The sequence below is a fragment of the Leucoraja erinacea genome, chromosome 21, assembly GCF_028641065.1.
Source record: "Leucoraja erinacea ecotype New England chromosome 21, Leri_hhj_1, whole genome shotgun sequence".
Lineage (NCBI taxonomy): Eukaryota > Metazoa > Chordata > Chondrichthyes > Rajiformes > Rajidae > Leucoraja > Leucoraja erinaceus.
In genome coordinates this window covers 29,442,086-29,468,296 of record NC_073397.1, presented here as the reverse complement: position 1 = coordinate 29,468,296, position 26,211 = coordinate 29,442,086, and the positions used below count along the sequence as shown (strand labels likewise).

Genomic DNA, 26,211 nt, shown 5'->3' with positions numbered 1-26,211 from the left:
GTGGCAATGAATTCTACAGATTCATCACCCTCTGACTAAAGAAATTCCTCCTCCTCTCATCAAGTTGCTAATCTCGACTAAATAAGAACAGTTATGCCAATTTGTTTTAAGAAATATAGTTCTTAATTAAGCTGAAATTTGTTATTTATAAAGTTTTAGAGGGTTAAGGGCTGAACTGGTTGGGTGGAAGGGCCGGTTTTGTGCTGTAGAGTTCTATGTTCTATGATAAATTTAACTTCTCAATGTCAGCATCAGATGAGCATGTCAAGACCCGTGTACTTATGGTTCATATTAACCAAGAATTGTCATAGTCATACTGATAATTGCTCGTTTCTGAGCCCCCCCCAGTCTAGTTTCAGTAAAAACACTGAATCAAGCACTTGAATTAACTAAATTTTATTTTAGCAAAAGTGCGTGGCAGATCACACACTGTAACCATCCCCCACCGCGGGTTCGATCTCTGTGTCTATCTGTTCAAGCCCTCTAGGCCTCGCACAGACAGAGACACTCCAGAAGTTCCTCCAGAAGTTCGACCCTGAGCCTGGTGATCATGGCCTTTTATATGACCCGCAAACCTGGGCCGAACCACACAGGGGGTTGTCTTCCAATTACCCAATTACAGATATCGATTACCCCCACACATAACAGACATTTCCCTAACCCAATGATACAACAGTTCAATACATTGTATACACAACGGACTTCGAGACAAAGTCAACTAATGAAACATTTATCCTTATTAACAGAACTCTCAGACAGCGCTTAACACCCCATCCAATAAACATCCAGCAGAGTCAGATTCTGCAACATTATCTACAAGCTATTTACAAAATGTATATCTAGTTTGCAACCACCCAATCCATTCTGTGCATTTGGTATCAGATTGGCAAGGCTTGCAAGACTTCCTATGAATTGTATCTAAGTTCCAGACTCTCTGGCACCTCCCGCAGCTTGTCCCAGCTCTGCAGAAAGCAATTCCAATTTGACCAAATCTCCCAGCAAGCCTTGACACAACACCATTTTGAAGTCCTGATTGGTCCAATGTAGCCTGGATTAACAATACAGCATGGAAACATTCCCTTTGCCCCAGGCCACCAAGGTGCCCCATCTACGCTAGCCCCATCTGCCTGCATTTGGCCAATATCCCTCTAAAACGTTCCGATCTATGTACCTGTCCAAGTGTCAGATAAGGTTTAAACTTATTATTATGGGGTGGCACAGTAGTGCAGCGATAGAGTAGCTGCCATACAACGCTTTTGCTGCCAGAGAAGCGGGTTCGATCCCAACTACGGGTGCTGTCTGTACAGAGTTTGGACGTTCTCCCCATGACCGCGTGGGTTTTCTCTGAGATCTTCGGTTTCCTGTCACACTTCCAAAGATGTACAGGATTGTAGGTTAATTGGTTGGGTATAAATGTAAAATTGTCCCTGGTGTGTGTAGGATAGTGTTTTTATGCGCGGGGATCGCTGGCCAGTGTGGAATCGGTGGGGCCGAAGGGCTTGTCTCCGTGCTGTATCTCGAAACTAAATGGGTTTCAAAAGAATGTACTTTAATTTTCTTTTTAATTTTAATTTTCCTCATCGTTTTCATGTGATGGTTAAACTCTCAAAGTCTTTCTTGTGGAACACCACTCAACTGAAGTATACCAAGATTTCAAAATCATGAAGCCTCCCAGAATCTTTTCTCTTCTTTCCTTGCTTCTTTCTGTTTCTACTATCTCTCTGTTCAGTGGGACATGGATCAGGCACGGTCAAATAGGACCTACTTATATGAGGCATCTTGGCTAGCAAGGACTAGTTGGGGCCAAGGGCCTGTTTCCGTGCGCTAATTGAAAGATGTACACTATGATATTGAGGAAAGATGAAACCTTTCTGTTTGTGGTACAAGACAAAACTGGTCCTGAACTATGCAGGGTTGCAGTTTCGCAAGAAAGACATTTTAGAAACATGCACAGGCACAGGTTTTCGATACATGCCCTTCTATAGGCATAAGGATTTGCAGATGCTGGAATCTTGTGCAAACACAAAGTGCCGGGGGAACTCAGCAGGTCGGACAACATTGATGGAACATTGACAAATAAGCAACATTTTGGGTTGCAATATAATCAGAGGATCCTTAAGAAGGGTCCAGACCCTAAACGCCACCTTTCCATGTGCTCCAGAGATTCTGCCTGACCCGCTGAGTTACTCCAGCATTTTAGGTTCTACACATGGGTGGCACAGTGGCGTAGCAGTAGAATTGCTGCCTTATAGTGCGAGAGACCCAGGTTCAATCCTGACTACGGGTGCTTGTCTGTACAGAGTTTGCACGTTCTCCCCGAGACGGCGTGGGGTTTCCCCGCCTGCCCCAGTTTCCTCCTGCACTCCAAAGGCGTGCAGTTTTGAAGGTAAATTGTCTTGCAAATTGTGTAGGAGAAAGGCTGGTCTCCGCGCTGTATCTCTAAACTAAACAAGTCGAGTAGTAGAGATTTCATGAACCTTGCAACCAAAGCCAAAGTACTCTAAATACAACATAATAAGCAACATTTTTTCTCAGGCACTGAAGTCATTCTAATGCTTTGACATATGGTTAACTGGGCCAATGATGAACTCTTTGTATGAGACAGATGCAGAATTTTTATTAAACTAGACTAAGTGGGACCCGTTAGGTCCCAGCATCACACAGGAGGACTGGTCCCCCAACGCAATATTCCACCTCTCCACCCATTCCAATATTGGTGGCCAGTGGGGGGGGGGGGGCTTCTGGAACGCTAGTCTGGGTGTTGTGGGCTGAAGGGACTGGTTTCCAGAGGGCTAGTATGGACATTGTGGACTGAATGGATTCTTGTACTGACAGCTCACTCACTCACTCACGGCTGGTGGGTTGGCAGTTGACTCACGGCTATTCCTTGAAATTCCATTTCAAGCAGGGTGCAAGGCAACCAAATTCAAGTGCAGTTTCTTACCACTTCAAGCAGGGTGCAAGTCCACCAAATTCAAGTGAAGTTTCATACCATTTCAAGCAGGGTGCAAGGCCACTAAAGACAGTCATGACCTCTCCCTCTTCCATCTTGCAGAGACTGAGCCATGCCCACACTTCTGGGTTTTATAGTCCCTCCCGCCCTCCCACCATAAGGGGTATGGCCTTCATGGCGTGATAGACAGGAGAGAGAATCTCAACATTATTTAAACACTAATAACTCTTATTTTACATCGATGGAAAAAAATCCTTGGCACCTGATGAGCGGGAGACTCTGAGTAAGATGGCCAAAAAATCACAGCCTTATGTGGTAGCGTTTTTTTCTGAAATCAACATAAAGCGCAAATAGGAAGTGGTCAAATTTAGACTTTTAATTATATAGAGGGCGAGGTAACTTTAATTAGGCAAAACAACTTTAATTAGGCAAGCCAACAAGCCAACTTTAATTAGGCAACACAGCTTTAGCATTTCCAAACCAAAGGCAACACAGCTTTAGCATTTCCAAACCAAAGGCAAACTATATTTTCAAACCACATTAAGGGCACTGGCAGGTCAGTAAAACCACTCACAGTTCAGTAGACATGTGTTCAGTGTTATTCACAGCTTCCCCCATGTTGCAAAGACTGACTGAGGCACTCAACACTTCCGGGTTTTATAGTCCCACTGGAAGGGGCGTGGCCTTCAGGAGAGAAAATCTCAACATTTTTTAAACACTAATAACTCTTTTATTTTTCATCAATAGGGAAAATCCTCTTGTCCTGCAGGACTGAGTAAGATGGCCAAAAATCACAGCCGTAAGTGGCAGCATTTTTTCTAAAATCAATGTACAGAACAGGAAGTGGTCAAGATCAGGCTTTTAGTAATATAGATTTGCACTACCTCGTATCCTGAAAAATCTTAACACGTTTCATGCACGTTTGTTCCTAAGTTAAAATAATATCTTCTTCAGTATGAAGAAGGGTCTTGACCCGAAACGTCGCCTATTCCTTCGCTCCCTAGATGCTGCCTCACCCGCTGAGTTTCTCCAGCATTTTTGTCTACCTTCTTATAACCATATTCTCTCGTTACGGCGCTTACCTTTATTGCTGCTTTGGGATAAGGCCCAGGATCTTCTTCAATCAGCCGATAAGTAGCAGTAATCCATCTTCTCTTTTGTCGATGCAGTATAATCGACCCCTGCCCTTCGACACTGCAGATTTCCTAAAGTAAAGCATTTTCATTTTTAACAATTATTAAGTACCCAAGATTAACACAAAACAAATTGTTAAAGTAAGCTTCCTTTAAGCCCCCTTCCAAACATGTAAAGTTGCCCCCAATCCATCTGTAGAGGTTCCTGCTCAAAGAATGCATAAAATGGAACTGCAGATGCTGGTATATACCAAAGATAGACACAAAGTGCTGGAGTAACTCAGCGGGTCAGGCAGCATCTCTGGAGGAAAAGGACGGGCGACGTTTCGAGTGGAGACCCTTCCTCAAACTCCTTGTTCTCCAGAGATGCTGCCTAACCCGCGGAGTTACTCAAGCACTTTGTGTCTACCTTCCTAGTCAAAAATATCAGTTTTCCTAAATGTTAAATAGTATCAGATTCTAAAAATCCTTTAATTTATAATTCATGCTTATACTCACATAACAACAGAATGGCCTTGATTATAATTTAAAGATTTGTTTATTAACTCAGCACACACTGCAGGTGGCACAGTGGTGCAGTTGGTGGAGCTGCTGCCTCACAGCACTAGAGACCTAGGTTCGATCCTGACCTCGAGTGATGTCTGTGTGGGGTTTTCACTGTGACCTGCAGTTTGCGCATTCTCCCTGTGACCCCCCTGGGTTTCTTCCAGCAAGCTCATACATCCAAAAGACGTGTGGGTTTGTAGATTAATTGGCCTCTGTTAAATTCCCCAAGTGTGCAGGGAGTGGAGGGGAAAGTGGGATAACAGAACCAGTGTAAATGGGTGATCGATATTCAGCGTGAACTCGGTCAAGAGTATTGTGGCGAGAGGCACGAAGTTTTATTTTCATATCATGAAACAGAACAATGAAATTCTTACTGGCATCAGATATGTAAACATGAACATCGTCTTGGCCCCGCTCTGGGAGTAGGAGTGGGGGTGGATCCGGATCTGCAACGGCCGTGAGTCCCAGGCCGAGCTCGGTGATCGCTTGCCTGCTTCTGCTGCTGTTGGAGGTGAGATGTTGCGCCGTGCCTGGGTGTCCCACTTGGCCGTCATTTACGTGACAGATCGGTGGCGCACGAAGATTTTGTGCAGCACGAAATTCTGGCACGCTGCACGATACCGCGCGCAACTCCACACTCCTCCACGCCACTCCATGCGCCCGTCTCACGCTACCCACACGCTACCAGGTGTAATGTTTAAATGGCGCGCAAGTGACGGCCAAGTGGGACAGGCCCTATAGTGTTCTCCATATTAAATTACAAAAAAAGTTCAGTGTATATGCTGGTGTACACCGAAGATAGGCACAACATGCTGGAGAACTCAGTTGGCCAGGGGGTGGAGGAGGGGGGAGGGGAGGGGGAGGGGGAGAGGGAGATGGAGGGGGAGGGGGAGGGGGAGGGGGGAGGGGGAGGGGGGAGAGGGAGGGTGAGGGGGAGAGGGAGAGGGAGAGAGGGGAGAGGGAGAGGGAGAGGGAGAGGGAGAGGGAGAGGGAGAGGGAGAGGGAGAGGGAGGGGGAGGGGAGAGGGAAAGGGAGAGGGAGAGGGAGAGGGAGGGAGAGGGAGGGGACGAGAGAGAGGCGAGAGAGAGACCGAGAGTGTGTGTGTGTGTGTGTGTGTGTGTGTGTGTGTGTGTGTGTGTGTGTGTGTGTGTGTGTGTGTGTGTGTGTGTGTGTGTGTGTGTGTGTGTGTGTGTGTGTGTGTGTGTGTGTGTGTGTGTGTGTGTGTGTGTGTGTGTGTGTGTGTGATAAATACGGTCGGGCAATGGGCTTGTTTGTGTGCCGTACCTCTAAACTAATCTCTAATAACTGTTGGAATGTGAAATCCAATTTATCCAAGTTTAATTTAGAGATGCAGCAGGGAAACAGGCCATTCGGCCCACTGAGTCTCCGCCGACCAGCGATCCCTGTACATTAACACTAACCTACATGCACTGGGGACAATTTACATTTATAGCAAGCTAATTAATCTATAAACCTGTACGTCTTTGGAGTGTGGGAGGAAGCTGAAGATCTCGATGCCAACCCATGCGATCACGGGGAGAATGTAAAAACTCCATACAGACAGCACCTATAATCAGGATCGAACCTCTGGTGCTGTAAGGCAGCAAGTCTACTGCTGCACCACCGTGCCACAAATCAATGGAAAATCTCGTCTTAATCCTCACTGAGCTTGGCCTTCCGTGTGGGGTGAATGGAGGGAAAGAGTTAAACCCGGAGAGAACTGAACACGCCAGCTGGAAGCCATGACATTTAGGCTTCAATTGTGTCAATCTGCTTTGAGTAAAACAATTCACCTGTGCAAATTGTTGGATTGAGATCTACTTTGTGCAGATAGCCCAGCCACCCAGCTTAGTACATTATACCATTTAGATTCCACTGAAGTAATTCAGAACTTGACTGTACCGAACCCTTGCTGGAGAAATGATAGGTACCCTATACACCAAAGACCACAACTCATCACCTTTGAAAGTGAAAATCAGTTTCTTATTTACATCTAAATAAATATTTTTCACAAAAGAGAGGATCCTTCCTGAAACAAACACAAATTTACGACGTTATAGAAATGTTGTTTCAAAATGGCTGGTCCTAATTAGTATGCGCCTTGGTCTAAACGAGATTGGTATGCCAAATGAAAGAAAATTGAAAGTCATACAGAATTAGAAATCATAATTAGAAACTACAAACACTTTTTGGAACATGGATTAAAATGGCACTGCATTGGAGGACGATGAAGGAGCGGAGGGGGGGGGGGGGGGGGGGGGGGGGGGGGGGGGGGGAGGGGGGGGATGGGGAGAGGGGATGTGGGGGGAAGGGGGGAGAGGCAGTGCTGAGATGGCCAGCCCAAGGAACAACAAGATGGTTGTGGATTAGCACAAATAACTAGCAATGCAAATCCAAAGAAGAAGCTTTTCTGGAGACATTTGATGCTTCGGCCTGCCATATATTGCCCCAACAGCAGCGGTAGAGTTGAGGCCTTACAGCGCCAGAGACCCAGGTTAGATCCTGAGTTTGTACGTTCTCCCCGTGACCTGCGTGGGTTTATTACTCCGGTGCTCCAGTTTCCTCCCACACTCCAAAGACGTACGGGCTTGTAGGTTAATTGGCTTTGGTAAAATTGGCCCTAATGTGTGTAGGATTGTGTGAGTGCATGGTCGTGGACCAAGAGCCTGTTTCTATATCTCTCAAGTGAAGTTAAGCTAAAGTTTGAGGCCTGCAAATAATGCAAAGTAGTCGCAACACTTTCTTCTGAACCTGAATTTTTGTAGTCGGCAGGGCAGTACTCTGCATATCGCCAACATGGACAATTTTACATTTTTATCAAACCAGTTAATCAAGCCAACTAACCTACAAACCTGGAGGTACGTCTTTGGCGTGTGGGAGGAAACCGAAGATCTCGGGGGAAAACCCACGCAGATCACGGGGAGAACGTACAAACTCCATACGGACAGCACCCGTGGTCAGGATCGAACCCGGGTCTCTGGCGCTGCATTTTTCTGTAAGGCAGCAACTCTACCGCTGGGCCACCGTGACCACTTCAGACCTTTCATTCAGACCTGCGCTACAATTGCAAGACTGTGATGCTTTTATCCAATGGTTTCCATGCCCCGATACATCACAGGGATGGAGGATGTAATGCACATGACTTGCTTACTAAACATTTGGCAATTACTTTAATTCAAAGAAAGACCATTGTTCAACCTTACTCACAATGTAGAGCAAAACAATTTCAATATTAAAGCTAAGATAGGCATGAAATGCTGGAGTAACTCAGCGGGACAGGCAGTATCTCTGGATAGAAGGAATGGGTGATGTTTCAGGTCGAGACCCCTCTTCGGACAATATGTAAGCTCCTTACTTCACATCAAAGCTATTCATTATACAATCCATAGTGAATACTGAACCAGCAAAGAGTGAAATCTATTTACAAATAATCTATTCGGGTTCTTTGACAGTATGAATGGAAACATATTAAATATATATTATTTACACCACTACAAATAAATCAAGACTACTTGACAGAACACAGCGGTAGGATCGTGAATAATATATTCATCTCATCTTATATTTACTTGGGCAGCTTACAGCCCAGTAGTATGAATATTGATTTCTCTAACTTCAAGTAACCTCGGCATTCCCTCTCTCTCGATTCCCCCCCCCCTCCCCACCCAAGTTGCATTAGTTTCTCATTTACAATCAACAAACAGCTAACAGTGGCATGCTTCCCTTATCATAGTTACTATTTTGCATATCTTTCATTTATTGATCTTTATCCCTCTACATCATGGTATTTTTCTCTCGTTTCCCCTTTCCCTGACTAGTCTGATGAAGGGACTCGACCAGAAGCGTCTCCCATCCCTTCTCTCCAGAAATGTTGCCTGTCCCACTGAGTTACCCCAGCTTTTTGTGTCTATCTTGGATAATATAGGTGTTTTAAGTATTCTTTATTTTGAAATTGGCTTAAACTGAGAATTGGCAAATTAGCATTTTTTGGTGTCACAAATCTGAAATCAGAATGTTCGGGTTAAAATGACATTTTTTTTCCTTTCAAGTTAAATATGTTGCGTGGGTGTATTTGAGATTTCCATGATGAATAGCTGAAAATTTGGTCAGAGAGAGGAGTGATAGACTTCTTGATTACGCTTAGCTAATTAACTTTTTCATCATAAAGAAATGAGGACAAGGAAATCTGCAATTTTATAAAAAATCTTACACCATTCACCATCCACTAACTCTACTGAATGTTTTTCCTTCCATTATTTATTATGTAAAAGAATATGTGTGTTATGGTTGTGTTTATAGTTTGTTTGGTTGTTTGGCTGTTTGTCTTTTGCACAAAAGTCCGCGAGCATTGCCACTTTCATTTCACTGCACATCTCGTATGTGTATGTGACAAATAAACTTGACTTGACTTGACTTGGTTATCTTCCACCTTTCTACCTACTCATAAACAAGGAAAAAAGGCCAAATGTAATCCTTGAGTAATCTAAGATTAACACATTATATCTGTAAAAACAACACTTTGCCATCATGCCCTTGGTTAAAATGTAATAAGTATAAGGAATGCTTCGGACAAAAATGTTTACAAAAACTTGGAGTCGATAGGAAATTGATATTTACTTAATGAGCAGTATTAACATGGATATACCAACCCAGCATAGAAGTAAAAGGTGATTTGTTACGATTTAACAATCAACATGAAAACGATTAGTAAGTGAAGTGTACTTACAGTTATGAAGAAAAGCACCAATGCATAGAAACCAAGCACCATGATGGAAACGCAGTTTGTGCAAATCGCAGTTGCCGATGGCTTATTTATTGTGTTAGGGCACAATACGATCCAATTGCATAACTTGATATTCCTGTTTCTAATGACGAGCAAATTGCAGTACTTCAAGGTTCTTTCTCACTTTGAAACTCCACCAGTAATTGCAGATTCCAGAACCCAAGAGCATTTCCCCAGGCTATTATAAAGTTAGAAAGGAAGACAAAAATGCTGGAGAAACTCAGCGGGTGGCGCAGCATTCAAAGGAAATAGGCAAGTTTTGGGGGCAAAACCCTTCCTCACTTATTATAAAGTTACGTCTGACTCGAATACTATGTTGATTTGTTACGTTTCAACAGTAAATCCAACAAGGCAAATAGTAAATCGAACAATGCAGCCAAGCAAAAATGGAATGTGTTATCTGGAACACATCACAATAAACTCTCTTGATTTGACTTGACTTGAAATACTTGGAAGTCGATCACAAACGTATTTCAATAATTGTGACAACAAAAGATCTTTCCTGGAATATTGCTTTCTTTTGTGACTGGATTTTTTTTGGCATACATGTGAACATTAATCATTTGTCATGTGTTTAAAAATCTGGTATAACATCCAGAGGCTCATATGCATTTGGGTGCTGCATTCAGTAAATGGCACAGAGAGGCATGAGTCAGATGCAAATTTATCTGAAAATAAAGAACATTTGCTTAGCTGAATAAATTTGCAGGTTCTTTGTTCTCCGTTCAGAGTGAGGGTGGAGTCAATGCCATACTTTTACAGCTCCAACCTAGACTTCCATAAAAGAGGTCCTTTCCAATTACGGAGATGCAAAGGTATAGAATGGTGCAGAGATGCAGCCAGTTTTCCTTGCAGGTATTTCTGTCATTTCCTGAATCCACACTATCCTATCATAATGTGGCATAGCGGCAAGCAAAGTTCAGCTGAATTAAGTTATTTCATGGGATCAATCAGTACTTGCTGGTTAATCATTGTTCTTCTAGCACGTTTTAAGACTGGAGTTCTTGGGTATTTGGCCACCATTCTTCAATAGTGTTGGCGGCTTCTAAAATCACTAGTGATTGATTGATCCTTTGAAGATACAGCATGGAAATAGGCCCTTTGGCCCATTTTGGTCCACGCCGACCTTCTATTCACACTAGTTCTATGCTATCCTATTTACGCATCCACTCCCGACACACTCGGGACAATTTACAGAGGTCAAAGAAAAATGTACGTCTTTGAGGTGTGGGAGGAAACCTGAGCACCCGGGCGAAACCCACGCGGTCACAGGGAGAATGTGCAAACTCCACACAGGCAGCACCCAAGGTTAGGATGGAACGTGAGTCTCCAGTGCTTTGAGGCAATCGCTCTTCCCGCTGTGCCATCGTGCCACCAAAGGAGGAGTTGTTTCCAGGCAAGGATATCCATGTAAAGCTAGATCTGGAAGGCAAAAGCAAGCTGCTGGAAAAAGGTAGTGGACAGAAGAGGAGGAAGTGCAGGGATAAGAAAAAGTGGTTACCATGAAGACAGCATATTTGTGTCAGAGTTCAACATGTTCCGAGTATTGTTGAACATCTGTAGCCTCTGTTATTCCTCTTATTCACCCAGGGCCAAAAAGAATAAACTTGCCCTAAAAATCTGAAGAAGGGTTTCACCACCCTCTGACTCAAGAAGTCCCTCCTCATCTGCTTACTAAAGACATACAGATATGTCAGTTGATTGGCTTGGTGTATGTGCATGTGTAAATTGTCCCTAGTGTGTGTATGATAGAGTTAATGTGCTGGTCGGCTCGGACTTGGTGGGCCGAAGGGCCTGTTTCCGTGCAGTTTCAATGCAGTTTTAATCAGCGTTGTCTACGGCCCATCGTTAAAATGCATCAGCCTCTGTGATATTGGAGTCAATTCTCGGTGCGAGTCCCTAAGTTACGTCCACGAGCTCCGACGTTCCCGCTACGTTAATTCTACGTGATTACCACGGGTTTGATTTGTTTTTAACTCGGGATCACTCGTGGGTGGACTCGCACCGAGAGACAGGGGTTTAAGTTAAGAGAATGTGTTGAATTATCATATTTTGTAATATTACATGCATGCACTTCAGTTGACAACCAAGTGTCACAATAGGTAGACACAGCCCTATGGCCTTTTGTTATTCATGCCACTGGGTTGCAACCCAATTTTACACGGGCATCTTACAACCCAGCGGTATGAATATTGATTTCTCTAACCTCATCACCCTTGCTTTCCCTCACTCTCTGTCCCTCTCCCACTAGTTTAACTGTCCTCCTGACTAATTATACTGTTTGTATTCCTCATTGTCACCTTCCCCTCAGCCAACAATGAACGATTCTACCTTTCCTTGAGCTTCATCTGCTTTGATCAGGCGTTTTCATACCTTATTTTTTCTTTGTACCCAGTTTCTCTCCCACCTGACTCAGTCTGATGAAAGGTCTGGGCCTGAAACGTCACCCATTCCTTGTCTCCAGAGATGCTGCATGTCCCACTGATTTACTGAATGGTCTCACTGAATGCGATGTGCTTAATAATTTTAGAACATTCATTGAACAGGTACAGCCATGTGCTGGACTTTTCGGGCAATTGAAGATGTATTGGGTAAAATATATTTTATTGTACAATCAGAAAGATACAATATAACAATAGCATGGTTTCTTGACAGGAATAATCCTGATAGAACAGATTTATTTTCCAAAGATACACAAAAATAAAAGATGTAATTGAATTTCTTAAAACAGTTACGCAAGGACCTTTGCTAATTTAGAGAACATTTTAATTTTCGGTGAAGTTCAACCACGAGTTAGTTTTGACCTTTTTGTTGACAAATCCTTGCCAGTGGAGTGAAATCTGTCTCCAAATTATCTAGAAAACTGTATCCACTGTCACTTCCAACAATCGTAAGTGAATCCAAAGATCCTCTTCTGCTTTTTTCACCTTCGTGCTTATAAACAGTCACCTGATCACATTCAGTAACAGTGTCCATGCCATTGTATACATCCAGCTTCTGACAAATAGGACAAGAAAAAAAAAAGGTTTTAATGATCACAGAGCAATTAATCATTATAGAGTCATGGGGTGATACAGTGTGGAAACATGCCCTTCGGCCCAACGTGTCCACACCTGCCAACATGCCCCAGTTACACTAGTCCCACCTGCTCGCGTTTGGTCCATATCCCTCCAAACCTTTCCTCTCCATGTACCTGTCTAACTGCTTCTTCAATGTTGCGATAGTCCCAGCCTCAATTACCTCCTCCGGCAGCTTGCACCATACACCCACCATCCGCTGTGTGAAAAAGCTACCCCTCAGATTCCTATTAAATCTTTTCCCTTTCACCCTAAACGTATGTCTTCAGGCCCTCGATTCACCTACTCTGGAGAAGAGACTCTACAAGGTCACCCCTTATCCTCCTGCGCTCCAAGGAATAGAGTCCCAGCCTGTTCATCCTCTCCCTATCGCTCAGCCCCTCGAGTCCTGACAACATCGTCATAAACCTTGTCTGTACCCTTTACAGCTTGACAATTATCTTTTCGTCAGGTTGACAATTGACAATTATTATATAATTTTATAATTCACTTTATAGTCAGGTCATCTTTTCCCAAGCTTAAAAGAGCACTGTTTATTTTTTTTAACCTTGTGCACATAATAAAGAAGAACAGGACATTATAACCCCTTATTAATTCAAGTCAACAAAGTTTGACATCCAGCCAGAGAAGATAGATACAAAACTCTGGAGTAACTCAGTGGGTCGGTCTGCACTCTGGAGGAAAGGAATAGGTGACGCTTCCGGTCGAGACTCTTTATCAGTCTGATGAAAGGTCTCGTTCAGAAACATCACCTATTCCTTTTCTGCAGAGGTGCTGCCTGACCCGCTGAGTTACTCCAGCATTTTATGTCTATCTTCGGTGTAAACCAGCATCTGCAGTTCCTTCTAACACATTGGTATTAGGGCACCAGAGCTGCATCAATGGACCTTTCACAGAGGACTTTGAGACAGAGCCAACTTCTACAGATTTCTAAACATTCAGTCTGGGACATTCAGCCCATCAAACCTGTGCCAGATCTGACAGCAACATAATTACAATGAACAGGAATAATCAGTTGTCCTGGAAAAGGTAAATAGAGCATTTGGCTTGATATAATTGAATTTGAAAATCTTACTATTTTTATAACACTGACTATATCTTCCCTTACCTGGTTCAAGTAACTTCCTACAACATCCATTAGAATTGTAAAATTATCCTGAAAAAAAAACCCCAACATCATTAGACAACTAATTTAAGTATTATCAAATCCACCCTAAAAACTCATTTTTATTCTCTGGCTTTCGACACTGGCTGAGACATTGCTCCTGTTTTTAGTGCTTTTAATGTCTTTCAATTTTTACTGTTTTATAGTCCTTTGTTTTACGGTTTTTAATGGTTTGTAATAACTTCTTGTCCATGAGTTCTCATGTACAGCACTTTGTGGCAACTGCAGTTGTTTAAAATGCTTTATAAATAAAGTTATTATTATTATTATTATTATTATTATTATTATTATTATTATTATTATTATTATTATTATTATATTTAAAATTAAGTTGTCAAAAAAAGCATCTGGAAGGCTTATCCAATATAGGCTCATTGTTAAAATTCGAACTCAATGAACCCATCTCCGACACTAGATCACAAATTCTCAGGTTCCGCACAACTTGGCCACAGCACTAGAGTTAGTACAGGACATGCAAAAGGGCAAGATGCTGACCATGAAGGGCAGCACAGTGGTGCATCTAGTAAAGCTGCTGCCTCACAGTGACCCTGACCTTGGCTACTATTAGTGTGGAGTTTGCACGTTCTCTCTGTGACCGTATGGGTTTCCTCTGGTTGCTCCGATTTCCTCCCACATCCAAAAGTTCATGAGTTCTAGGAGCGGAATTAGGCCATTCGGCCCATCAAGTCATCTACACTATCCAATCACGGCTGATCAATCTGTCCCTCTCAACCCCCATTCTCCTGCCTTCTCCACATAACATTTACTCATCAAAGCCTAACAAGGTGTGCAGATTTGTAGATTAATTGACCTATGTAAAATGTCCCCTTAGCGTGTAGGGAGTGGATATGAAAGTGGGATAACATAGAACTATTCGGAAGAAGGTTCTCGACCCGAAACGTCACCAATTCCTTTTTTCCAGAGATGCTGCCCATCCCGCTGAGTTACTCCAGCTTTTTGTGTCTATCTTCGGTTTAAAGCAGAGTCTGCAGTCCCTTCCTATACACGAGTATTAATGCGATCAATGGTCGGCGTGAACTCGGTTAAGCGGAGTTAGTTTGTCATGTGTACCGAGGTACAGTGAAAAACTTTGTTGCGTGCTATCTAGTCAAAGGAAAGACTACACATGATCACAATCAAGCCATCAACTGTATACAGATACAGGGTAAAGGGAATAATGATTAGTGCAACCAAAGGCCCTGTTCCTGTGCTGTATCTCTAAACTGTAAGTACTGCTTTTTCATACACACACAGTTGGTTACTTCATTCATAACCTGACATGCTCCATCCTCTGCTATCCAATATTTACCCTCACCGCACCATTGTTATTCTACCCTCTACACTGGCCAAGCCCCAAATGATATCTGTGGTGAACTGAGTGTGGTCTTAATGGCCACAGTTTCACCAGTCCGTCCACATAAGTAAGAAATTGCAAAGCAGGAATCATATCTCTGCCCCCCATCCATCGTTCCTAAACTATGGGCGCCCAGGACTGCTTATAATAAGATAGACACCGCGGGTCAGGCACCATCTCTGGAGAGAGAAGGAACTGGTGATGTTTTGTATCAAGTCCCTTCTTCAGACTGAGACTAGGAGTCAGGGGAGAGGGGATCTAGAGATATGGAGGGGTAAGGTGTGAAAATGACAGATCAAAGCAGATAATATTAACGGAAATGTAGAATGCTTCATTGCTAGTTGAGGGGAGGGTGACAAGGAGGTCTACAATCAGTAAAATTGATCAGAAACATTAATAAAATTAGTAAAACTGCTTAGAATACTTCAGTTGAAGCAGAACTAGGGGTATAATATTGCTGAAAAAGCCAACACCTTGCTTTGAACCTCCAAGAAACTGATCCCAGAATCTAGTCTTGATTATTATCTCCATTTAATTTTGCTCTGAGGCTTATTTTGAGACTTACAATCACATATTTCCTAACGTCCAAAGAAAATATCATGATATTTTTTTAAAAGAAGGATTTGTTCTTACTAAATTGTGCCTGACGGCCCCAACTCTTGAATTATCCACGTCGATATGTCTCCACGTTCCATTCACAGTTAACAGCAGCTCCTAAATGGAATAAAATTCAGATTTAAAGAGGATTTATCCATGTCATTCGAATAGGCTTCCATAAAGGACTAATCGAGGTTTCACATTAAAAATCTACTACCAAGCTTGTGAGCTTATGAAATAAACAATTTTTGTACAATGTTGAGTGGTGTTCTCCAGAAACTGGTACTGGAACCTTAGCTACGAATTAAAGAAAATATAGCCTTGTATCTAATTTTATTGATGATACTAAGATACCAGGTAGCCATTATATAGAGAGGCATAAAGCAATTGGCAATTAATCCGTCATGGATGACTGTTACTGTTTTCCAGTTTAAGACATTTCGAAGGATTTAAAATCAGCTTCCTCACAAGTGGTAAATTAAAAATATTAATATTAGGAGACAATTATATCAATTAAAAAAAACCATGTTACCACTTAAATAAAAACTTTTTTTTAATAAAGAGCAATTATGACTTGAAGCTTTGTCCGATTGCATAGGCTTATGGAAGACACTATGGTCAAAGTTGCGAAATCATCTTAAGGAAAATTATTCGAAAAATAAATGAAAATTAGAGCTCAAATTACACCCAGATTGGCAATTCTGCTCAACTGGACTAACTCAGCAGATCAGGTAGCATCTCTGGAGGACATGGATAGGGGCTATCGGTGAACACCCTTCCCCTACTATCATCAGCCTAACGAAGGGTCCCAACTCGAAAAGTCGCGTATCCATGTTCTTCAGAGATGCTGCCTGACCCGCTGAGTTTCACCAGTACTCTGCAAGTTTTTTTTAGACCTTGAAGATCAAATCAGCTTCCTGCCATTCGCTGCCTTGACTGATGCATTGGGAAAATCATTCAAGTTCAAGAGAAATGAATGTAGCAAGAATCAATGTATTTAGAAAAGATAGGAGATGAAACTCAATCATCAGCAAATGACATGCTTGAAATACGTTACAATACCTCTGTCGTATCTCTGTTCAAGACTTCTCCTCCTGCCCTGCTCTTGCGCATAGTTGAGACTGGTGGTGCACATGAAAGGCCTGCACGTGTTTTTGCCTGGAAATGATTGTAGATTCAACAATAAGGAAGAGTAGTGAAACACGATTTAACCACATTCTGATCCAAAGCATAGTGATTATTTAGCCCCCTTACCATCTATATTTGCTTATCATTTAAACTTGTTTTTTAAACCAGGGAGATTCTTTTCCTAGACACAAGGAACTGCAGATGCTGATTTACAAAGAAGACACAAAGTGCTGGAGTAACTCAGTGGGTCAGGCAGCATCTCTGGAGAATGTGGACAGGTTACGTTTCGGCTCGGGACCCCCTCATCAAACCTAGGGTCCAGACCCAAAATGTCACTCGTCAATACACATTTATTTCCTGAATCATCTTTTACTTAAATATCTTAAAAATCTTTTTACTTTAAATGAAAAAAAATTTCACTGAATGGCTTTTCAGTTTTGTTTCTAAATTGATTAACTTTCTATATTCGACTATTTATTTTACATGAAACGCACATTTCAGTTTTATGTTTAGTTCAGTTTAGTTTAATTTCATTTAATAATACAACGTGGAAATAGGCCCTTAGGCCCACTGAATCTGCGGCAACCAGTGATTACACGTTCATTAATTTGATCCCGCACACTTAGAGAAATCAATTAACCTACGTCTTTGAAATGAGGGAGGAACCTGGAGCACGTGGGGAAAACCCACGCAGGTCACAGGGAGAACGTACAAACTCCATACAGACAAACACCTATACTCAGGATCGAACCCGGGTCTCTGGTGCTATAAGGCAGCAACTCTACCCCGGCGCCACTGTGGTGGCCCTTGTTACCTTTAGTGTTACTCTCATTGCTATTATTGTGCTATCCTTTGCAATGGGAACAGCTTAAAATACTAATTGTGTCCAACTTGTTCACCATTTTGAAACAAGATCCAAAAACCACTTAAGATAGACAAAAAAAAATGCTGGAGTAACTCAGTGGGACAGGCAGCATCTCTGCAGAGAAGGAATGGGTGACGTTTCGAATCGAGACCCTTCTTCAGACTGAGAGAATGGGGAGAGGGAATTAGAGATATGGAAGGGTACAAAGTGAATTTAAGGTGCGTAAAGGACAGATCAAAGCGATCTATGATGAAGGAAATGTAGAATAGTTCATTGTTGGCTGAAGGGAAGGTGACCGACGTATACATACATGAAACACACATTTCAGTAAACAGTAAAATTAAACGGAGGCCAGTGAAACTAGTCAGAGGACTTGGGTGGCGGAGGGATGGAGAGAGAGAGCGAAAGCAAGGGTTACTTGGTTGGAGAGAGCAATATCCGTACCACTGGTCTGGAAGCCCTCCAATGCAAAATATGGGATGCTGTTCCTCCAATTTGCATTTGGCCTCACTTTGACAGTGGAGGAGGCCCAAGACAAAGAGGTCACTACGGGAATGTGAGGGGGAATTAAAGTAGTTAGCAACCAGGAGATTGCTTGATAACCAAGCCTTTGTACAGCAACTCCCCCGTAGTTTAAATATATGATTGCAATAAGTGCTTATACAGGCATTTCAGGGCCAAGACATCCTAAGTGGTATATCAAATTTCTGAACATACGTTGCCAGCAGCCAAGATTGCCCTCTGGGGCTACACAGTGTTAGAAACACATGTTTATGAATAATTAATATTAATATACTCTCTGCTGACATTCTCCTCCGCTCATATCCCTGCTCTTCCTTCCTTCCTTCCAACTTCCTCACGTTCTGCAAACTTTGAGCCCACTTGATAGGAGGATTATGGATGATGCAGCACCCGATGAGAAATAAACATCCAACTACTTCGATAAAGCACAGCTTTGTGCCTCTCAAATGGCGCAGACAACAAAATGTCATCGTGGTACACTTCATCATGCTCCCAATGGCTTGTAGTAAATATCCTAAGGATGTTTAGACGTACTCATTGGAACACGGGTGCTGTCTATACAGAGTTTGTACATTCGCCCCGTGAATGCGTGGATTTTCTCCAAGAACTTTGGTTTCCTCCCACACTCCTGAGACGTGCAGGTTTGTAGGTTAATTGGCTTGGTATAAGTGTAAATTGTCACTAGTGTGTGTAGGATAACATTAGTGTGTGGGGATCGCTGGTCAGTGTGGACTCGGTGGACCAGAGGGCCTGTTTCCACACTGTATCTCTAAACTACCTTCATTTCGAGGAACATGTTTTTACTTACTTTATTTTTTTTGTAATCATTTTCATCAAACATTGATTTTTCAAACATCGGCAGCTTATTTTGAAGATCCTAAAATGAAATAAAACATTTGACGCATCAGATAAAGGTTTGTATCAATGGATGACAACAATTCATGGGCTGATATACTTTTGATTTGCACTGTAACTTACTTTAAGGTCCATATAAGGTCCCTCTTGATCATAGTTTGCGACTGCCCCAGTGGTATACTGAGCAGGTAAGGGAAGAAACTTTCTATTTTCTATTAAAATACTCAGGCAAAGGCCCACTGTTAAAAAAAGACAAATATTTATTTAGAAAAGTTTAGAAACAAAATTGTGAACTGTTCCTAGTGTGTTGGATTGTGTTAATGTGCGGGGATTGCTGGTCGGCGCAGGCTCGGTGGACTGACAGGCCTGTTTCCGTGTGGCAGCTACAATGTATAAAGCAGCCTCATTGGCCCAACTTCCTCATTCCCCCCCCCCCCCCCCCCCCCCCCCCCCCCCCCTTTCAGATTTGAAGTGACCTTTCAGATTTGAAGTGACCTTTTAAGGTAGATACACAAGGTGTTTTACCCAAAATCCTTCGCATTATGTTTTACTGAGATGTACGTAAGTGTGGGTCGATGTAATGCAACAATATACTTACGTAACAGAAGCAGTAAAGCTCCGAAGAGAAGCCCAATAGCAACTGCACCTAAAGCAGCAGATGGTGGTGCTTGAACTGGACACATCCTCCCATCAACACAGGGACAGACCCATACATGAAGTCTGTTCATCTGGACCAAACCCCGTCTGTCCTGAATGGTTAGCGGTATGCTGTAGTTTCCAATGGGAATCTTCTTTTTTCTTACAAGGTTAACAGAATAACCTGCCATAAAAGTACCAATTTGTATAAATGCAAGTCAAGAGTGTTATCTGTACTGATGACGGAACAATTAAATTGTTATTTGAAGCAGCATAGCAGGCCTGTTGACACAATACACACAGATGGAATCATACCTTCCGCCCAATATGCCCACGCCGATCATGATGCCTCATCTAAGCTAGTCTCGTGTTTTGCCCATATCCCTCTAAACCTTTTCTACCCAAGCATTTTTAGATTTATTTAGATTTTAAAGAGAGAAAGTGAGAGAGAGATAATGTGTAAACAGGCCCTCAGTCCACTGAGCCCACACCGGCCAGTGATCACTCCACACGCTAACTTTGACCAACACACACTAGGGGCAATTTACAATTTTACCAAAGCCAATTAACCTACAAATCTGTACATCTTTGGAGAGTGGGAGGAAACCGGATTACTTGGAGAAAACCCACGCGGTCATGGGGAGAACGTGCAAACTCCTCACAGACAGCACCTGTAGTCAGGATCGAACTTGGGTCTCTGACGTTGCAAGGCAGTAACTCTATCGTAATGTCTGTGTCGCCCAACCACAGACAGATGTACTATCCAAGTACACACAGATAATACACAATAAACAATAATACAACCAATTAATAACGCCAGGATCATAAGATCATATGATAGGAGTAGAGTAGCCCATTCGGCCCATCAAGTCTACTCCACCAATCATGGCTGATCTTGTTCTCCCTCCTAACCCCATTCTCCTATCTTCTCTCCATAACCTCTGACACCCATACTAATCAAAAATCTATCTAAATCTGCCTTAAATACATCCACTGACTTTGCCTCCACTGCCTTCTGTGGCAAAGAATTCCACAGATTCACCACCCTCTGACTAAAGAAATTCCTCCTCATCTCCTTCCTCATAGAATGTCCTTTAATTCTGAGGCTATGATCTCTAGGCCTGGGGTCAAGGAAAGAGCATTCATGTTGCGGCCTTGTTTTCACCAATCTTTCCACCACCACAACACAAGAAGCACAAGATGGACACCATTGTATGCAGATGCCGAGAAATTAGAACAACTTCTAATCTTGTGTGTGGACTCGATAAGAAGAAGAAGACATCTAGTCCCAGACTCTCCCACTAGTGGAAACATCTTGGAAACTACAAAGGATATTCAGTGGGTGAAGTTATCGATGAGTGAAAAAGTGCATTTTTATTTCTGTGGCTGTCATGGCCAATTGATCAGAACTAAATGTCAATCATCTTCCGCAGTAAAAAGAATGCAGTCATCCCAGTCAATAGTATCAGATTTACCACCTACCGATCGTTGGATGAAGTTCCCAATTGTCCTTGATGTTCGGTTCATTATCCAGAAGTGCAAACATAAATGGCCCTCCATTTGGAACCAAGTCATCATCTTTTGCTTCAAGGCTGATATGCTGAATATTCCCATCTTCACACATTTGTTCATATGTAGAAGCCAAATAGGGATTGTTGTCGTTGATATCGAGCAGCAGAATATTCAGCGTAGCAGTGCCTGTTTGAGGGGGCTTTGCTGATGGAAAAATGTCAAAAGTAATTGTTAATCCTGGCTAAAACAGACCAACCATAGCACCAAAATTTACTAAGGACTCGTGTAGTGTTAGGCTATTATGGTCAAGTCTGATGTGCTCTGCAAATCAAAGATGTGCTACAAGACGAGCTTCTGAATGGTGCCAGTAAGTCTAGGGCCCAGATCAGTGTTGTATATTCAATTGACAGAATGAATGGGATTTCTGTAGAGGACCTCCAAGGAAATGTAAAATGCATGAAGTTAATTGGATTAAAGCAAGCGTAGTGTACATATTGTAAATAATATTGCTAGACAGTTACCCTGCTGTTTGTTGATTGGTTAAAGTGTTGAGGCCCTGGTGGGTTAGTTTGGATTCCAGGGTAAATGTTGCATTATGCAAGTTAAGTTAGCTTCTTCTGGAAGCTTCTTCTGCAACAATGCAAGGGGCGGGGGGGGGGGGGGGGTCTATTATTGGTCTGTGTAACTGTCCAAACCCTCCAAACCCATCCCTATCCATGTACCGGGCGTAAATCCTGGGGGGGGATCTGGTCACCCCATGTTTTGAGAGGTGGGGGACAATCCCCACCATTTTTTATGAAACATGTTGCAGCAAAAGCGAAATTGAGTCAGAGCTGCAAACCCACTACAGCCTCCGTCAGCCAGATCCGTGATGGTAAGTCCACAGGCTCTGTGACCGGAGCCCTCAAGGTCGATTCCAGTTGGAGGCCGCCAGCTCCTAGAATCTAACAGCCCGGGACAAGCTGCAGTTCCCAGGTCGTGAAAACGAATTGAAAAAAACCCACCTGCGGGCCGAATGATTTTGGGTTACGGGCCGATTCCGGCCCATGGACCATAGGCTACCGACCCCTGTCCTAGATGTCAGGCCTCATTGTGTCCTCCCCCCCCCCCACCCATGTTTTAAAAGCAATTTCCGCCCTGAAAACCGTTTCTTACACGTTGGGATAGCCCCTGCCTCAACTACAATACCTCCTCTGACAGCTTGGTCCATACAACCACCATCCTTTGTGTGAAAAAGATGAGGATATGAAGGAGGGGAAAGGAGCAGGGTGATGGGAGATAGTGGGAGAATTGTGTGCCCACCAGGGTAGGGATGGGGGTTGCAGAGGATGGGTGGGGGTGGATAGGGGGCATGGGAAAGAGAAGGAGGGTTGTGAGGGAATGGGGTGTATTACTTGAAAGTGGAGAATTCCATGTTTAAACCATTGGATTGCAAGCTACCCAAGAGAAATATGAAGAGCTGTTCTTCCACTTTGTACATGGCTTCACTCTGGTTATGATGGAGGCCCAGGGACCATGTGGGAATGGGAAGTGAAGTTAAAATGGTTAGCGACTGGGAAAATTCAAATTCACCTGGACACAACTGTGTAAACAAATACTTCACACCAGAATAAATAAAGGGACTGTTCAACAATTTAGCATTAATGGTTCTAGAAATTAATTTATGCAGACTTTAACCCACAGCATGTTTAAGTTTCCCAATTGGGGATAGCAGTCAATAACAATAAGTCACTAGTGGGAAATGTTGGACTGTTCTCGTTGTACGGGCTCTCAAATTTCTGTTCCATTATTTAAGTCAAAGCCAAAAGCTCTATGTGGAAAGTCTTTTAGCAGAAGATCCAGACCGTTAAATTAGCACTTTGCCCACATTAAAATTGAACACGTCCCTGGGATTTGTATTCAAATGAAAGGCACCAGTAGAATCCACAGGCAAATTACCATGATATCCAAAGCTGAAGGTAAAACCACCTAACATTCATTTCAAGAGCAAGACTAAAATAAATTCATAGGAGGAACACCTTACAGTGCACAAAATCATGTTTGAATAATTGTAAGAAATAATGCACGTTTCAAATAGCAGATTAAGAAAGGCAACAATTAGCATTAGACCACAAGACATTGGAGCATAATTAGGCCATTCAGCCCATCAAGGCTGTGCCACAATTCAATCATGGCTGATCTATTTTTCCCCTCTCAACTGCATTCTCCTGCCTTCTCCCTGTAACCTTTGACACCTTCATTAATAAAGACCTCCGCTTTATTATCATATCAACCTCCGCTTTAAAAGTACCAAATGACTTGAAGTGAATAGTATCTAATGACTGGCTTAAGCGAATAATTTGGAAAGGCAAATCCATTAAAATGCTCATCTTTTATTTTTATATGGAAAATCTAATAGATTAATGATTATGGAAATAACACGACTTGCAGGTGGGGAAAGTTGAGAGCTCCAATGAGTTTAGTTTAGTTTATTGTCACATGTACCGAAGTACAGTGAAAAGCTTTTGTTGCTTGCTAACCAGTCAGCGGAAAGATATTACAAGATTACAATCGAGCCATTCGCAATGTACAGGTACGTGATAAGAGAATAAAATTTAGTGCACAATAAAGCCAGTAAAGTCTGATCAAAGATAATCCAAGAGTCTCCAATGATGTGGACAGTTCTGTGTAGGAAGAAACTGTAGATGCTGGTTTATACCGAAGATAGACACAAAAAGCTGGAGTAACTCAGCGGGACAGGCAGCATCTCTGGAGAGAAGGAATGGGTGACACCCATTCCTTCTCTCCAGTAATTCAGGACTGCTCTCTAGTTGTGGTAGGATGGTTCTGTTGCCTGATAACAGTTGGGATAAAACTAGAAAGACACTCATCGCTGCACAGAAGATTTTAGAAGTTCCTAATCCAAAGTCTAATGGGCAATGGACAAAATTCTGAAGGAAATGACAGGCACAATCAGTTAAACCAAATTGGTGATCATTGTCCAAAGTGGTACATTGTGGTATTTAAAGTTGTATCCCTTCTTATTAGGTTAAGCTAAGTTACTGATATTTCACAGCAAGATGGCATTTAAAATTCATCTGATACTGAGAATAATAAGGAAAACACAAAAATGAATCTCTTAATACAAACAATGAAAATAAATCGGTACATATCAACTTACCATCATCAATTGCATGAACAATAACTCTGTAAATACTTCCATTTACATAAGGAGACTCGCGGTCCATTTCATGTAAAGCTGTAACAACCCCCGTCTCTGCATTTATCATGACCCAATTTTCTGGATCATATGCGTTTATGAACCTTTCAAAAAAATCATAAGGCAAACACTTCAATATTACAGAAATATTACAGAAATATATAACTGTAGTCAGGATGATGCGAATATCACAATTACTGCAGTGTTATTTTATATTTTTTATATTACCATTTGATTTTCAATTATATTAATAATAGAGTCGGAAGGAATCACAGGTTGGTTTAAACCTTAGATAGACACAAAAAGCTGGAGTAACTCAGCAGGTGAGGCAGCATCTTTGGAGAAAAGGAATAGGAGACGTTTTGGGTCGAGACCCTTCTTCAGACTCTCGACCCGAAACCTCTCCTATTCCTTTTCTCCAGATATATTGTCTGACCTTCTGAGTAACTCTGGCTTTTTGTGTCGATCTTAAATTTCTAATAGAATGAATAAGTTGTCTAGGCTCATGAAGTGAAGAACTAATTCATGTAATGAGATCTTCAGCCAACAAGTGGCTTCAGCAGAGGTGAAGACAGGATGCTCACAAACGTAGCTTCTGAGATACTGAGTTCATACCCTGTCTTTTAAGGGCTCGATCATTGACCCCTCCATCTGAATCAGAGTTTGCTATTGGGGCATGAAGCAATGTGAAGGATACTGAGGGGAATGTCATTGGCAGGGCACACATTGAGCTGATTCACCACATCCATTGACTCTCACTGTCATCAAGGTGGCACGTTGGAACAGCGGTAGAGTTGCTGCCTTACAGCACATGCAGCACCAGAGACCTGGGTTCAATCCCGACTATGGATGCTGTCTTGAGTTTGTACGTTTTCTCCGTGACCTGCGTGGGTTTTCTCCAAGATATTCGGTTTCCCCCCACACTCCTCCCAAAGACGTACAGGTTTGTAGGTAAATTGGCTTGGTAAATGTTAAAAAATTGTTCCTAGTGTGTGTAGGATAGTGTTAATATGTGGGCATCATTGGTCGGAGTGGATTGAAGGGCCTGTTTCCATGCTGTGTCCCTAAACTAAGGCACAACTCTCCCCTGCTGGCAGTGATCTGCAGGCAGTGCGGCATGGTGGCGCAGTGGTAGTGTTGCTGCCCTACAGTGCCATAGACCCAGGTTCGATCCTGACAATGGGTGCTGTTTGTGCAGAGTTTGTTCTCCCTGTGACCAGCGTGGGTTTCCACCGGGTCCTCTGGTTTCCTCGCACACTCAAAAGACGTACAGGTCTGTATAGGTTAATCGGTAAAAATTGTAAATTGTCCTTGGTGTGTAGGATGGTGGTAGTTTGCGGCGATCGCTGTTTGGCGCGGTCTCAGTGGGGGGAAGGGCCTGTTCCCACTCTGTATCTCTAAAGTAAAACATCTAAAGTTTAGTTTTCAAGGGAAGAGAACTTTGGGACTTGTTGCCTTCCATCACAGTGAGGAGGTGCCTGGTGGACTCACTATGGTGGATGTTAAACTGTGTTGAGTGTGTTTGTGTTATTTATTCTATGTTATGACTGCAGGCCAAACCATTTTGTTGCACTGAAAAATGCAATGATAATAAAATTGAATCTGAATCTGAATCTGTTGCACAGTAATTAGGAAGAATCAGGTTTTCATCATGATTGAGAATTACAATGAAAAGAGTTTGGTCAGTTGTATCACAGCCCAGTTTTATTTGCTTGTACCCCTCCCTTGATACCCAGTTGTAGTGTAGTGAGCTAATTACACTTGTCAATGACTAATACTTGTCAACAAAGACTATAATAGAAAAAAAATGTTCCTGACGAGTAAAGCAAATAGACAGGTTTCACCACAAAGGATGGGAGGAATTGGACAGGGCAGACTTAATGGCT

General features: G+C 42.5%; 2 protein-coding genes across 2 annotated transcripts in view; both read right to left on the bottom strand.

Moving 5' to 3' along the window:
- The window catches only part of LOC129707456 (cadherin-like protein 26), a 43,597-nt gene extending 33,980 nt beyond the window's left edge, over positions 1 to 9,617 (bottom strand). Inside the window, exons 1-2 of the mRNA XM_055652495.1 lie at positions 9,359 to 9,617; positions 4,036 to 4,158 (exon numbers count right to left, since the gene is read on the bottom strand). Of these exons, the coding sequence (XP_055508470.1) occupies positions 4,036 to 4,158; positions 9,359 to 9,400 (165 nt within the window). The 5' untranslated portion in view covers positions 9,401 to 9,617. The remainder of the gene's footprint in view (positions 1 to 4,035; positions 4,159 to 9,358) is intronic.
- Positions 9,618 to 12,016: 2,399 nt separating this feature from the next.
- Positions 12,017 to 24,425, bottom strand: LOC129707457 (cadherin-like protein 26). The gene is made up of 9 exons (XM_055652496.1): positions 24,287 to 24,425; positions 21,097 to 21,330; positions 19,577 to 19,798; positions 19,102 to 19,217; positions 18,932 to 19,000; positions 16,671 to 16,766; positions 15,645 to 15,725; positions 13,601 to 13,648; positions 12,017 to 12,412 (listed from the first exon to the last, which is right to left on the bottom strand). Exons 1-9 carry the CDS (start codon positions 24,393 to 24,395, stop codon positions 12,209 to 12,211), a joined length of 1,179 nt encoding a protein of 392 aa, XP_055508471.1. The 5' UTR covers positions 24,396 to 24,425; the 3' UTR covers positions 12,017 to 12,208.
- Positions 24,426 to 26,211: the final 1,786 nt, after the last annotated feature.

Excerpts from the sequence above, each read along its gene's own strand:
- LOC129707457 (XM_055652496.1), bottom strand. The coding sequence starts at position 24,395 with ATGATAAATGCAGAGACGGGGGTTGTTACAGCTTTACATGAAATGGAC. Across the intron at positions 19,799-21,096 it reads GGAACTTCATCCAACGATCG|GTTATTCTGTTAACCTTGTA; the intron begins GTAGGTGGTAAA and ends CTTTTATGGCAG. Across the intron at positions 19,001-19,101 it reads GACCTTATATGGACCTTAAA|GATCTTCAAAATAAGCTGCC; the intron begins GTAAGTTACAGT and ends ATTTCATTTTAG.